Here is a 13572-nt window from a genome sequence, read left to right as displayed (position 1 = left end):
GCTTTATATATTTAGGTGCTCTGTTTTGGGGTACATATATTTTTACCGTTGTTATATCTTCTTGATGAATTGACTTCTTTATCATTATATAATGACCTTCATTGCCTCTTGTGACAATTGTTAACAAGCACTCTATTATGTTTGATGTAAATATAACCATCCCTGATCCCTTTTGGTTACCATTTGCATGGAATATATTTTTCTATCCTTTCACTTTCAGCCTATGTGTCCACTTATAGCTAATGTGATACTTTTGTAGGCAACATATAGTTAGTTCTTGTTTTTCTTTTTGAAATTCATTCAGCCACTCTGACTTTTGATTGGAGAATTTGATCCATTTATGTTTAAAGTAACTATTGATAGATAAGGACTTACTATTGCCATTTTACTAATTGCTGCATGAATATTTTTCAATTTCTTCCTTTCTTGGTCTCTTCCTTTGTGATTTGATGATGTTTGTGTAGTTGTATGTTTTCATTACTTTTTCTTCATCTTTTGCATATCTACTTACAGAATTTTTTTATTTGTGGTTACCATAGGACTTACATAAACTACCTCATAGTTATAACAAACTATTTTAAGCTGTTAACAACTTAACTTCAACTGCTTCAAATACTTGGTGCCTGGAGTGTAATGGTGGGCCTGTTGCTAGGGCCCAAAGTGAAGTTGAAGTTGAGTGCTTACTTCACTCTCCTTCAACCATGTGGAGAACTTCTTTCTCTAAGTTGTGCTGCATGGGTTTGAGGGAGAGTTGACAAACATAATGTGAAACCGTCTTTTCTACCTTCTTCGTTGAGTCTTTTCTTATTTCTGTGCTCCACTCAGGTGCTGTAATCACTTACTTGGATTCCTTAGTTGTTGTGAAGGTATTTTTGTGCATGGATGGTTATTCAAGTTCATGTTTCTGTGAGGGAACAAATGCTAGAAACTTCTATTTCACCATCTTGGTGACTCCTGAGAATTCCAGGACTCTTAATTTCGAGTAGGCCTGGGAGAAAAGATTCTGAATAGGGTAAAAGTTGTTTTTTATTTCCTCTTCACCTGCATTGCAGGAGAAATATTTTTTCAGAAATGAGTATGAGATGTGAAAAGCCTGCTTGGAGGATCTTTCTTCTCTGTGCATAGGAGGACTCTGTAGTCTGTGGGTCCCAGTGAATATGAGGTGGGGAAGAAAAGATTCAAGGGAAGTGGAATGCCATGGCAGGTGTCCCTATAACATGAATTCTAAACACCAAGAAAATTATTCCCAAATAAGTGCTTTTATCTTATGTAATATATAGTGACATGGCAAGTACTATGTTAGAGCCACAGCAGAAAGAATAATATGATACAATATTTGCTTAAAAATATTTTCTAAGATACAAAGTGGGCTTTGTGTTATTTCATGCATACATGTATACATGAGCACAAACCTATTTTTGACTGTTACATGTAGTATTTTTCAGAGTAAAGCTATAAAAGTAATGTGATATGATTATTAATGATTTCAAGAAAATTTGATTTGGGGTTAAATGCTGCTAGACAAGTCATAGGATTGATTCAGGTCAATGATAAATCTATCCAGAAGGGATTTCTACACAAGTGCTTCATTAGCATGGGGAAAAGAGAAACTTTCAGAAAGTATCAGGGCTGTGGAAGCCAATCAGGTGTCTCTCCAACTCCATCACTTACCTATCTATCTTTCGATGAAATGTTTCTCTTTTATAAAGTAGGTAAAAGGTTTAATAGAAATCTAGAAAAACCAATGGAGCCTTTGCCTGAAATCCTATTTGATAATAAATTTACTGGTCAGACCCATTAGTTCTAATGGACTATAACTCGATGTGATTTAAAATGTAAAACATAAGGATGAAGCATGCATTATAGACTTTTTTTTTCTTCTGAATTAGTATAAAGTATTTCTTCAGGGAGTAAGACAATAATGATCTCTAATGAAATAAATCAGCTAAAAGTATTTATTCCCTCTGTAAAAACAGAAAAATAGAATTTAAATTCATATATGCTATATGCGTTTATAGAAAAAGAGAAAATGAATGAGAACGTAAATTATATATATATATGCTTATTAAATAATATAAAATTTTTCACAAAATAGTTTAGAATTGTTCTGATCGTTATCCTCATGCAATAACTGCATAGTCTGAAGCAGTATTTTTTGAAGTCTGGATATCTTAGTCTGTCAATATTATATTTAAAAATAAGAGTTCTGTATTTCAACCCCTAGGAGTATTGAATTTTAATGACCTGAATGTAGATTATCAATGGCAGATTTTAATTGTAAGCTTGTTTCTCCTCTTCAGTATTCTTATCACTTCTTTTCCCTTAAAGTCAATAGGATTAGGCTATGTGGTACAAACTGATTTTAATATTAAATTAAGAGAAAATGAGATTTACAGTTTTCGATCTCAGTATGTGGGGTTTCCTCAAGTCTATGCTCCTATAGCATGGATAAGCAAAAGTTGACTCCATCACCACCAAGAGAACTAGCACCCGTTTATACTCAATTATACATTTGTTACACATTTTCCCTCATTTTTACCAATTTAAAATACATCAGTGTTTGTAAGGGCTATAGATGCACCTAAGAAATCATCTGTGGCATTTATGTCTTATTTGCAACTCATTTATTCCTATTGCTTATCTTATATTTCATGTAACATGTTAGTGCTATGGTGGAAAACTGAAGCCCTGCATCAGAACTCTTAGTAGCACTGTCTGAGTCACTGTCAGCTTTTATTTAAAGATATTCAACTATCTATCAGTTTCGCTTAAGGAATTATTTGCTTTGATGGGAGAACTTGGTTTTTGAAAAGTTAATATTTATAAAATTACTGTAATGGTAGTATAGATTTCTAACTTGATTCTAGATCTTGGTTCTGAAAACAAAGCTCTATATAGACCACAGAAAAGGCTTGCTGTGACAGTCAGTGTGAGCTATTATGGACATATATTATTAAAAATCGACATAAAATAAATGAAATATGTGGCCTAAATGCATTTCCAGGTGTGTCATTTTCTGTGGAAGGGATGATTCACTGCAGTAAATATATACATGAGTTCTGTTTGAATTTATTTTTTATTCTCACTTAAAATATTTTGAAAAGCAACAATGAAGAAATGTTCATTGTGCAAAATCCAAAGTTTATTGCTCCTACTTGGGGCTAAATTACAAAAAAAAGTATATAAAATTGGATACAAATTTGATTGTGCTAGCAGTAACTTTAAAAACAATGTTGGCAATGTTTTCATAATAAGGAAAATTCATTAGGATATCTGTACACTGTGATTATTTTACCTAAAATAAATGCAAAAATATAAACAGATGCTCATCGAGATGTGGTTGATTTTTATCTCCACATGGCCTTATTGGCTCTTATTAAAAGTCATCTAATCAAGTTTGATAGATATTTCTTGAAATGATGCATGGTATGCAATGCATGCTTTCATTGTGCTTCCTGCCATTATGGAATAACTTGTCTTATTTGGAAATACAATGATCATTTCTGTTAAATCATGCTCAGACAGCTTATATAATAACACCTATATTTTGTGAATCATTTCAGATTTCAGAGAGCTATGCCTTCCTACCAAGAGAAGCGGTGACACGATTTCTAATGAGCTGCTCAGAGTGCCAGAAAAGAATGCATTTAAACCCAGATGGAACAGATCATAAAGGTAGTTGCAGTGTCAAATAGTGAGATTTAAAGCAATTTTATTCATAATGGCAATTTATATCTCACATTTTTATAAAAATGTGGTAGACTGAAACAGTTCAACAAGTCAGATCATCTCATTTATTCAAGTAGGAGGCAGTGAATTTTGAATATCCACTTACAAAGTAATTCAGTGCCCATTGTTAGAAGAAAGACAGTTTCAGCTGTGGCAAATAACATTTTTCCCTGTAATAATGTTTTAATTTTCACTTATTATATGTATTTCATGGTATTTTAGATATATTCAGCAAGGAAATTGGTTTCTATCAATGTCTTTTCAAGTCTACCGATTCCTTATTTCTAGAAATTATGAATAATGTGGAGTTTCTTTACTAAAAAGTTTTACATAAAAATTATGATTTGGCTTTAGTTCTCATTAAAATTATGGAAAATTATTTAGCTAAATATGACTTTCTCTCAGAGATTCTATCAGTCTCAGAGATACATTTTTGCTGGCTCATTCCTATGTCTTGAAGGTTAAATGGAATGGCCAAAAGCAAAAAATTGAGCAAATTTCCTTCGGCATTCAAAAAATACATGTAGAAAGTAAAGCAGAGAAGAAAAATACAAATAATTGTGTTAGTCACCACATTAGGTTTATTTATTGTTACTCAGGATGTTTAAAAGTTCCCTTGCACTTAGAAATAATTAATTAGTACTATTAAACAGTGTCAATACACCTTTGTAGAACCTTACTAGTTATTTTTTCTACCATCCAACTATAATAATACCATGTTTTAAGACACTTGGTATCTAAAATCCTGTTTCAATTTGGAGAAATAGATCATTTTCAAATTACAGGTAGAATGCAGTGTCACTTTCATTACCCATTAAAAATGTTTTATTACAGATAACGGAAAACCTCCCACTTTGGTGACCAGCATGATTGACTACAACATGCCAATTACCATGGCCTACATGAAGCACATGAAACTGCAGCTGCTAAACTCACAGCAAGATGAGGTAAAATAAAAACATCTACATTTGCATCACTTACAAATTGGAATGAAGCTTGATAACCACGACTATCATATTAAACATGATGGCATTTTGAAGATAGTAATTTATTTTTTAATGAATGAATCTTACCACGGTTGCACAGATGGAGAAAGCGAGCAGAAACTCCTAGTCCACAATACAGAGCCCCTGTCTTAACACCACTGTCTTAGTGTTATGTGGGAATTTGTTTGTTCCCAAGAAAGCTACATTTTCCTTAGTAGACCATAATTGAGCTGGCCTTGGTAAAGTGCTACAAAGTTCAGAGGGGGTAAGTTCACAAAAAAATATCTGAAATAATTGAGATTCTAAGGAAATTTAAGTAGTAAGGCTATTTTGCATGGCAATCAGAAAAGTAGATTTAATGGGTATTTCAGGTATTATAATTTCTCCACCATTCAAACCTTATGTAAATTTTAAAGTGATTTTTTAGTTAACTGCTATTCTATATGTTATTTATTTACTTCTGTGCATTTCCTAGAGACAGTCTGTGGTCATTCTTAATTAGAAGTGTTTTGATGTTTTCAGTTATCCTATTTAAATTGTATGGTGAAAATTTAGCAACATGCTGCATGTATAGACACTAAAAACATATTTCTTAAATACTCTGTAGGATTCTAGTTAGCTAGCCATTTCGGTTGAAGCTATGTCAAAGCAGGGACTAAGTTATGTATGTATGGTTTATATTCTCCAAAATAAAGAACAATAGCAGATATACAGTAGGTGCTTAGTACATCCTTCTTGGCTAGTTAATACTCAATAGATGCATTTGGGTTATTTGTATTAGGAACAGGTCCAGGTCCTCAGGCTAATAAATGATCTCCTTGAAATTTCTCTAAAACAGGAAATGAGGTTAAATGTTTATTTGTCAAACACAGAATTACTTGCTAAGCTATGATTGCATTCTTTTAAAATTACTTTGTTGAACTTACTTTATTCATAAAACTCAAATCAAGTTTTTAGTTTTCCTCTGTATTTAACCAGGTTTAACCTCAAAGCTCTATTTCTAAAATTGTTTGATCTCAATAGACGTTACTCAGGGTATGCTCCTTACAAAAATTCATATTAGTGCAGTGGCAATATTGGATTTTATATTGCCACATGGCTACATATAAATGATTGAATAAACAGTAATAAAATCACTGGGTTAAAGACATCATGACAATTAAGAAAATACTAATATCCTTCCATCCCTGAGAACGATTAAAAAAACTATCTTCACAATTCATTATATAGTTGAAAAAAATTTTTAAATGTCTCATTAACTAGTTAGAACTGTCAGATTATTTGTAGGAAGCTCATTTAGATGTTGATATGTTTATTTCTAGGCCAAAATGTAAGATGATTCACTTTCTGCCAACAATGCACCCACATATGCTGATCCCTTCTGGCTTCTAAAAAATCATAAGTATTTTACACAAAAGAAATAGATCCTTTAAAATTTATAACTGGATTAGAAAAATAACTCTTATCCTTATATTTTGAAAATACTAAATTGGATGTCATGCTGCCTTAAAATATTTAGATAAATGACTAGTTAGAATTATTTGCAAAATTTTTAGAACGTTGTGTTTATTGAAAAATGAAAAAGAGGTTAAGTAAAGGAAGTCACATTAAAATGGAATTTAAGTGAAATATTCCTGTCTGACAAATTATATTTAAATTTGAATAAGCATTAATCCAATAAGTTCAACCAATATTTATTCAGTACTTTCTATGTATTTGACCCTCCTGAAGAAAAACAGTGAATAAATTGAGAAAAATCTTTGTCTTTTGTGGAGGTAAACAGATAATAAAGAAAATAATGGCCATAGGTATATAAGAAGATGCTAAATGCTATTAAGAGAAACAAAGAAGGCCAGACATGGGACTCCCTGTAGAACTAGGGAATCACAAGTTTAAAAGGCTTTATTAAAATGTGTTATTTGAGTAGAAGGGAAGGAAATGTGTGCATGTAGCAGAGGGATACAGTGAAAAGTTCCTGAGGCAGGTGTGTATCTAGTAGCTGTAGGAACAGCAAGATAGTCAACATGGTTGCAACAGAATGCTCAAGGAAGAGGAAAATAGGAGAGGAGTTTAAAGAGATAGTGGAAAGTCAAGTTATATAGAGTCTTACATTTTAAGAACTTTTAAATTTTACTCTGAGTAATATGGGGAGCCATATTTTTTTTTTTTTTGAGCAGAGAAGTCATGTGATCTGATCCATATTTTAACTTAATCATGTGGGCTGAGAATAGACTGAAGAGGAAAGAAAAAAAACTGGATGCACAGACACCAGTAGAAGGTTATTACAGAAATCAGTGTGGGTAAGGAGTTAACAAAGCTCTATTCCTTCCTGCATGAGAAATTGGCCTTTGATTAACTTTTGGAGTTTGCTGTCCCGCAAAACTGCTAACATTGAAATGATAACTGTGTTACTAGGCAACATTGCTGTGGCAAAAATGATTCCAATTGTTAAACTGTATCAGAAGACAAATATCTGGTGAGAATCTTTTGATTTCCTTGAGTTGAATAATTTTTGTAATTGGCATGTCCTTTGTGGGGACCTTAAGGTATTAACTGTGCTGTGATAAGATATTTTGTCTCTTTTGGGGCATGGGGCTTCTCTGCTAAGTTTCCAACCTACCCAGTATGATTACTGTTTTCTTGTACCTGAGCTATATCACAGGAAGAGCTAAAGAAAATATGTCTAATTAACTATGTGAATTGCTACATGACCCCTTCAAGGGTTTCCATGGAAGTGAAACACCTGATGCTGCCCTGCTGGCAAGAGTTTCCTTTGCTACATGCTTCTAGAAGAAGCTGATGCTAAGGGTTTTCAATGGTCATCTTATGAGTATACATTTTAGTTGGATTTAACAAAAGCTTCTGAAGAATGTATCAGGAAAGAAGATAATAGTGGCTTGAATCAAAGACATAGTGGTTTAGGTAGTGGAAAGAGGAGAAATTATGAATAGATTTTAAGTTTTACTGACAGATTTGATGAGAAGTGTGAAAGTCAAGAGTAGTAATGTCTCCAAGGTTTTTAATCTGAGCAAGTAGGGTAGAATTGGTATTAACTAGTGTAAGAAAAACTGGGGGTAGAAAACATTTGAGGTATGATATTGGAAGTTCAATTGTGAGCTCTTCATTAGAAATTCAAGTAGATTTAAGAGGTTTATTAGAGATTTAAGTAGATTTGTCAATTAGACAGTTGGCATGTGTGATTAAGAACAAAGAATTAAGCTAGACGTAAGGCCAAGCATCATCCATGGGCAGATAGTGTGTGAAGCCATGTGCCTGAAGGTACTACTAAGGTAGTGAGTGTAGATTGAACAAACAAAGCCCAATAACGTTGATTTGGGAAATTCCAATGTTATAACATCTGGCAGATGAGGAGGAATCAACAGGGGATACTGAGGAAGAGCACCCAGGGTATTAGAAAAAGCAAGAGAGCTTGTGAACTAGAATAAAACTGGAAAAAAGGTTTTTCAGTATGTCTACGGTAATGTATTATGTCAAAGCAAGTGAAAAGTCAATTATACTGAAGTCTGAAAATTAAATTTGTATTTAGCCTGGTGGAAGTCAATGGTGTTCTTGACAAGAGCAGTTTTTATGAGGTACTCAGGATGACAGCAGCAAAGTCACTGAAGAGTTTGCTATGAAGGGGAGCAGGGGAAAGAGGTAGGAGCCAGAGGGAGCATGGGAACAGGAGTTTTTAATTATTTTTTTTTATAAAATCAAAGAAATTATAGCATATTACATGTTGATGGGATTCATGTAGCAGAGGAAAATAGTGATTTAGGAAAGAGGAAGGAGAATTGATGAAGCAATGTCCTTGGCATTAATAGGTAGGATTTCTTGTACAAAACTGGAGAAGTTGGCTTTAGAATGGAGCACAGACAGGAGGGATCAGATAGAGGCAGGCGAATGGAAATAGTCGTGGAGATTATGGAATTGTTCTTCTGTTTGCTCCTAATTCATCAGTTAACAAAAAAAAAGCAAGAGTGAGGGTGTTTGAGAAGGTGTTGAAAGTTTGAGGAGAGAATGTGAAGAGTAGACAGTGAGGAGTGAATTAACCAGGAAAATGGACCTCTCTTGAGTTTCAAGTGAGGTCATTTAAATAATTGTTCATCTCTATATCCAGCTATACAGGGGCATGGGTAGAACAGAATAAGGCAAAAAACAGAATTACTCATATTTTGGGTCTTGTCAAAATAATAGAAGTGGTATAGGAGGGTATGATTAAAATGACAAGCCTTGGAATTCTAGCCGCATAAGAAGATGAGTGAGGTCATGAGAGAGGTGGGCCGAGAGCAGGGAGGTCAGTGCCAAAGGGTTAGAGGGTTAGAATCAAGGGATGATAAATATCAGTGGGATAGAAATTTCATCAGAATACTAAAATACATGCAATACTAGAGCAAGTGATAGGGAAAATTTGAGATGTTGTAGAGAATGGGATGCTTGAAATCAAGATTTTGGAGGATGTGCAGTTGCTGGTAATGAAATGCATACAACATGATTATGAGAGCAAAATGACTGAAGAAAGGTAGAGGACAAGATCATTAGGGAAGAGTTCATGGAAGTGACAGGTCAGGATGTTTCCAGAGATACTGAAATAACCAGGGACCGAAGCATGTGTAGTTGTTTGTTTGTTTTTGTTTTTGTTTTTGTTTTTTTTGAGACAAAGTCTCACTCTGTTGCCCATGCTGGAGTGCAGTGGCACGATCTTGGCTCACTGCAACCTCTGCCTCCCGGGTTCAAGCGATTCTCCTGCCTCAGCCTCCCGAGTAGCTGGGATTACAGGCGCCCACCACCATGTCAGGCTAATTTTTATATTTTTAGTAGAGATGGGGTTTCACCATGTTGGCCAGGCTGGTCTCAAACTCCTGAACTTAGGTGATCCACCTGCCTCAGCCTCACAAAGTGCTGGGATTACAGGCGCGAGCCACCGTGCCCAACCTGAAATAATATTTTTAAACAGTTTGCTCAGACTGTCTTGTGAAAAATGTCGAAACGTGTTCAAATGGCAAAATTCTATTAAATTACTCTTTTTATGTACTCATCAAAGAAGGAATTGATGTGGAAAGGAAAAATACACAGGAAAATTTAGGAAACTGGCCATAAATAATTTACTACTTAGAACCACTGACATGTTGTTCCACCTCCATTTTGCAGATGGGGCACCAAGGTTTTTAGCTGATAAAACTTACCCTAATGATTAAACTGGTAGAGAGAAGATTAGGTATTTGAACCTAGGTTTAAATAACTTTGGAGCCCAAAGTCTTCCTACTCTGCAACACATCCACTTAAAGTTAGTATTAACTATTTGCTTTTTTAAGCAACAAATTAATGTAAATAGAATGCTATGTTGTAGCTCAAAGGGGAAAAATTAGATGGTTTTCAGTTTTCTTTTGCTAGGTACCACCCCTAAAACTTAGTGACTTAATACAACAATGATTTGTTAATACCCATTATTCTATGGGTTAAGCAGTTAGCCAAGAACCTCTGGGTGATTTATTTTGTTACTCCTGGCATAAGCTAGGATCATTTACTCAGTGACATTCAACTGGTAGCTGGACCTGGCTGGATAGTCCAAGAAAACCTCACTTAAGTACCTGGCTCCTTGATGCATCTTTAGGCTCCTTTACGTGACCTCTCACTCTCCCTGTGGCTGGCTTATGCTTCCTCACAGTGTGCTGGTCTCAGGGTAGTCAGACTTCTTATCTGACAGCTTTATTCTATGGCAGCTGGTTTCCAAGAGACAGGAAGTGGGAGCTCCCTGTTGTTCTGGGACTGACACAACATCACTTCTGCCACATTTCTACTGACGAAAGCAAATAACAAAATCAGCCTAGTTTCAAGGGGAGGAGCGAGAAATACGGTTCCTTGATCTGAGGAGTGGCACGCATGTAAGGGGCAGTGGGGAGGGGAAGGGATCCATAGTAGCCATCTTTGGAAATTATCCACTGCATGGTCAATAACCATTAAAAAAACCTCAACCTCTTATATTAACCAAAATACAATTTTAGTGAATTAACTTGTTATTTGAGGCTTACCACATTTTGTAAAGATTTTACAAAATACTGTATCCAATATGAGATCATTTGACCTTCTTATGAACGATTGGTGAGGGTTTAAACTGGAGCAAACTTTCTGGGGGATCATTTGATGATAATTATTACACTTTTCAAATATATTTATATTACTTGACTAGAAATTCATCCTATGGAATGTGATATGTGAAACAATTTATCTATTAAAATGTTTACTGTTTGCTAGTAGTGAATGACTGAATATATTTTCAAGATCTCACAACAAAGGATTGTCAGATACGCACTGCCCAAGATGGTAGTCATTAGTCACATGTGAATGTTTAAGTTTAACTGAACATCAATTAAAATTAACTAAAACTAAAAATTCAGGTCTTAAGTCACACTTACCACATTTCAAATGTTCAATAGCCACATACAACTAGTATTTACCTTATTGAATAGAGAATATTATAGAGCAATTCCATCATTGCACAATGTTTTCTTGAACAGCACTGGACTGGGCTGATAGCCAACATTAAATAGCTCATTGAACTACATGTAGCAGGACACCACCCCAAAGATGCTAATTCTAGGTCTGATATGTGGGACCAGGGGATATGAATTTTTAACAGAATCTACACTCATGCACACTAAGGTTTGAGATGATGAATTTCACAGAGATGCTGATAATGTAAGCTTTAATTTGATTTGAGCAGACGATAAGTTTTAAAAAATCAACAGAAAGAGAAGATTGGTGGGAGTGGTTTCTAAACAGTTTTAGGGGAAACTGTAAATGTTTGACTGAATAGCATACACATTTTTTGACAAACAATGGATAGGGCTACAAATTTATCAGCAGAGAAGTGACATGTTCAGAAATGGGAAGCTTAATTTGGCAATAGTTAATAGGCAGGACTGGTGTAGAGAAATTGGATGTGGATAAGTTAACTGAGAGACTATTATTACATAGTTTAGGAAATGGAAAAATACAATTTTGAACTAATCAAGCAGGACAATAGCAGGGAAAATCAGAAAGTACATGGTAGAGACCCTTTACAGGTAATATCTGGAACTTGGAAACTAAAATGAAATATGGAGCAGATTAGCGGTCTCCATTTCAAACAACTTCTGAAGATAGAAATAAAAGCTCAATAACAAAGCTTTTGAAAAGTAAATAAGTGCCATGTTTAAAAGGGAAAAGACTGAAAAGAAAATTATTTGTTACAGTTAAATTGTTCTAATATTAAAACATTAAGTTTCAAGGAGGCAGAATTATTATGGTCTCTGGTCATGACTTTCATTATCATGAGATTTTACTCATGTAAGAAATAAGCTCACACAGTATGATGTGGAGAGTTTTTTCTGATTGTCAAACAAAATAGAATTTCATAGAGAAAAGAAATTAGATGAATGGTCTAAAGATAATCATGAATAAAATACTTAATATCACATCAGTCAGGTTTTCTGATTGCTTAATCTTAGAAGCTTTCAATAGTTTCTTCCTAGTGTAATTAGTATTATCTCTATGTTGGTAAAAAAGCACAAGCTTATATTTCATATACCTCTGCTAGCTTTTATTAAAAACAATAATTTAATCAATTATTAATTAGAATGGAATATACAGAATGAATACATGCACTTATTCTCATTAAAGCTTTTTGCAAATGTGTAACAATTGGATTCTAATAAAGAATGTAATTGTGAAAATGAATTATATTTCATATGTAATAGTGGAAGAAAATATTTAAAATATTTTCAATCATTAAGCCACTTATGATGATAAATAATCTAACATGGTGTTTTTTTAATTACAAAAATACATAAGTATACATTTGGTTACATAAACATTTTAATCTCTCATCTGAGTTTATTAAAATGTATGCCGGCAAGAGTGTCAGCATACATTTTAGTGGTAGTAAAAAAATATATTGATTTTCCATAATATGCTGTGGCTGTTTTTACAATCATTTCATAGAACAGGGTCTGTGACCTGAATCTTTATATTTAGCTCTTCTTTAAACATAAATACACAACACATACATATCCTCATATATGTATACATTTTACATATTTATATGCCATATAAATGATATTTTACCAGCTTACTTATAGTTAGCTTGTTGTGACCTTTATAACAAATACTTATAAAGACTGTTTATGTGTTTATGTAAACACACAGCTACTTTAGTAACACATTTTGTTTGCCTTTACATTATATTGAAATGTGCTATATTTTGTTGTATATGTTCATATACTGTAATAAGTGTGCATAATATATTCTGTAGAATTTATTGTATATTCCATATAGTAATATTAAACAGTTTTATTGTGCTTATCATGTACCTGACATTGTTCTAGATACTTTAAATATAGTACATTCCCTCACTCCTCATATGACTCTGTGAGATTGGCACAATTTTTATTTCTATTGTATAGATAAAGAAACTGAGGCACAGTAAGTTGAGGTAACTTGCTTAAGCTACCATATCTAATAACTGGCAGAATATGGACCTGAATCTAGGAAGTCTGGCTTCTGAGAATATCCTCTAAAATACTATGACATCACAGAAAGTATATATAGTGTATGTAATAGATATCTGTATCATCTATCAATGTGTGTATATATGTATGTATTTGTATATGATCGACACTAGTAACAAGTCCACATTGTTATTACTGATAATGTCAGTCCACATTGAAGTCTCTTATGTTTGCATACACACACACGCAAACACACACACACTCACACACACACTAGAATTTAGAATTGGAGTAAACATAATGAATTGAGAGAGGGCATGTAACTAAGAGAAGTCTATGTGGCTGATTGTCCAGAGATCTAACACAGT

The 13572-nt window shown here is 33.8% G+C and overlaps 1 protein-coding gene across 6 annotated transcripts in view; it reads left to right on the top strand.

Moving 5' to 3' along the window:
- The window catches only part of NOL4 (nucleolar protein 4), a 405759-nt gene that overhangs the window by 114800 nt on the left and 277387 nt on the right, over positions 1 to 13572 (top strand). For all 6 annotated transcript variants that reach the window (XM_011974392.1, XM_011974396.1, XM_011974394.1 and 3 more), the window contains 2 exons: positions 3564 to 3675; positions 4564 to 4676. In XM_011974392.1, coding sequence (XP_011829782.1) covers positions 3564 to 3675; positions 4564 to 4676 — 225 coding nt within the window. The remainder of the gene's footprint in view (positions 1 to 3563; positions 3676 to 4563; positions 4677 to 13572) is intronic.

The sequence above is a fragment of the Mandrillus leucophaeus genome, unplaced genomic scaffold (assembly GCF_000951045.1).
Source record: "Mandrillus leucophaeus isolate KB7577 unplaced genomic scaffold, Mleu.le_1.0 Scaffold145, whole genome shotgun sequence".
NCBI classification, from domain to species: domain Eukaryota; kingdom Metazoa; phylum Chordata; class Mammalia; order Primates; family Cercopithecidae; genus Mandrillus; species Mandrillus leucophaeus.
The sequence above is the reverse complement of the archived record's forward strand: the minus strand, read 5'-3'. Positions and strand labels throughout refer to the sequence as shown.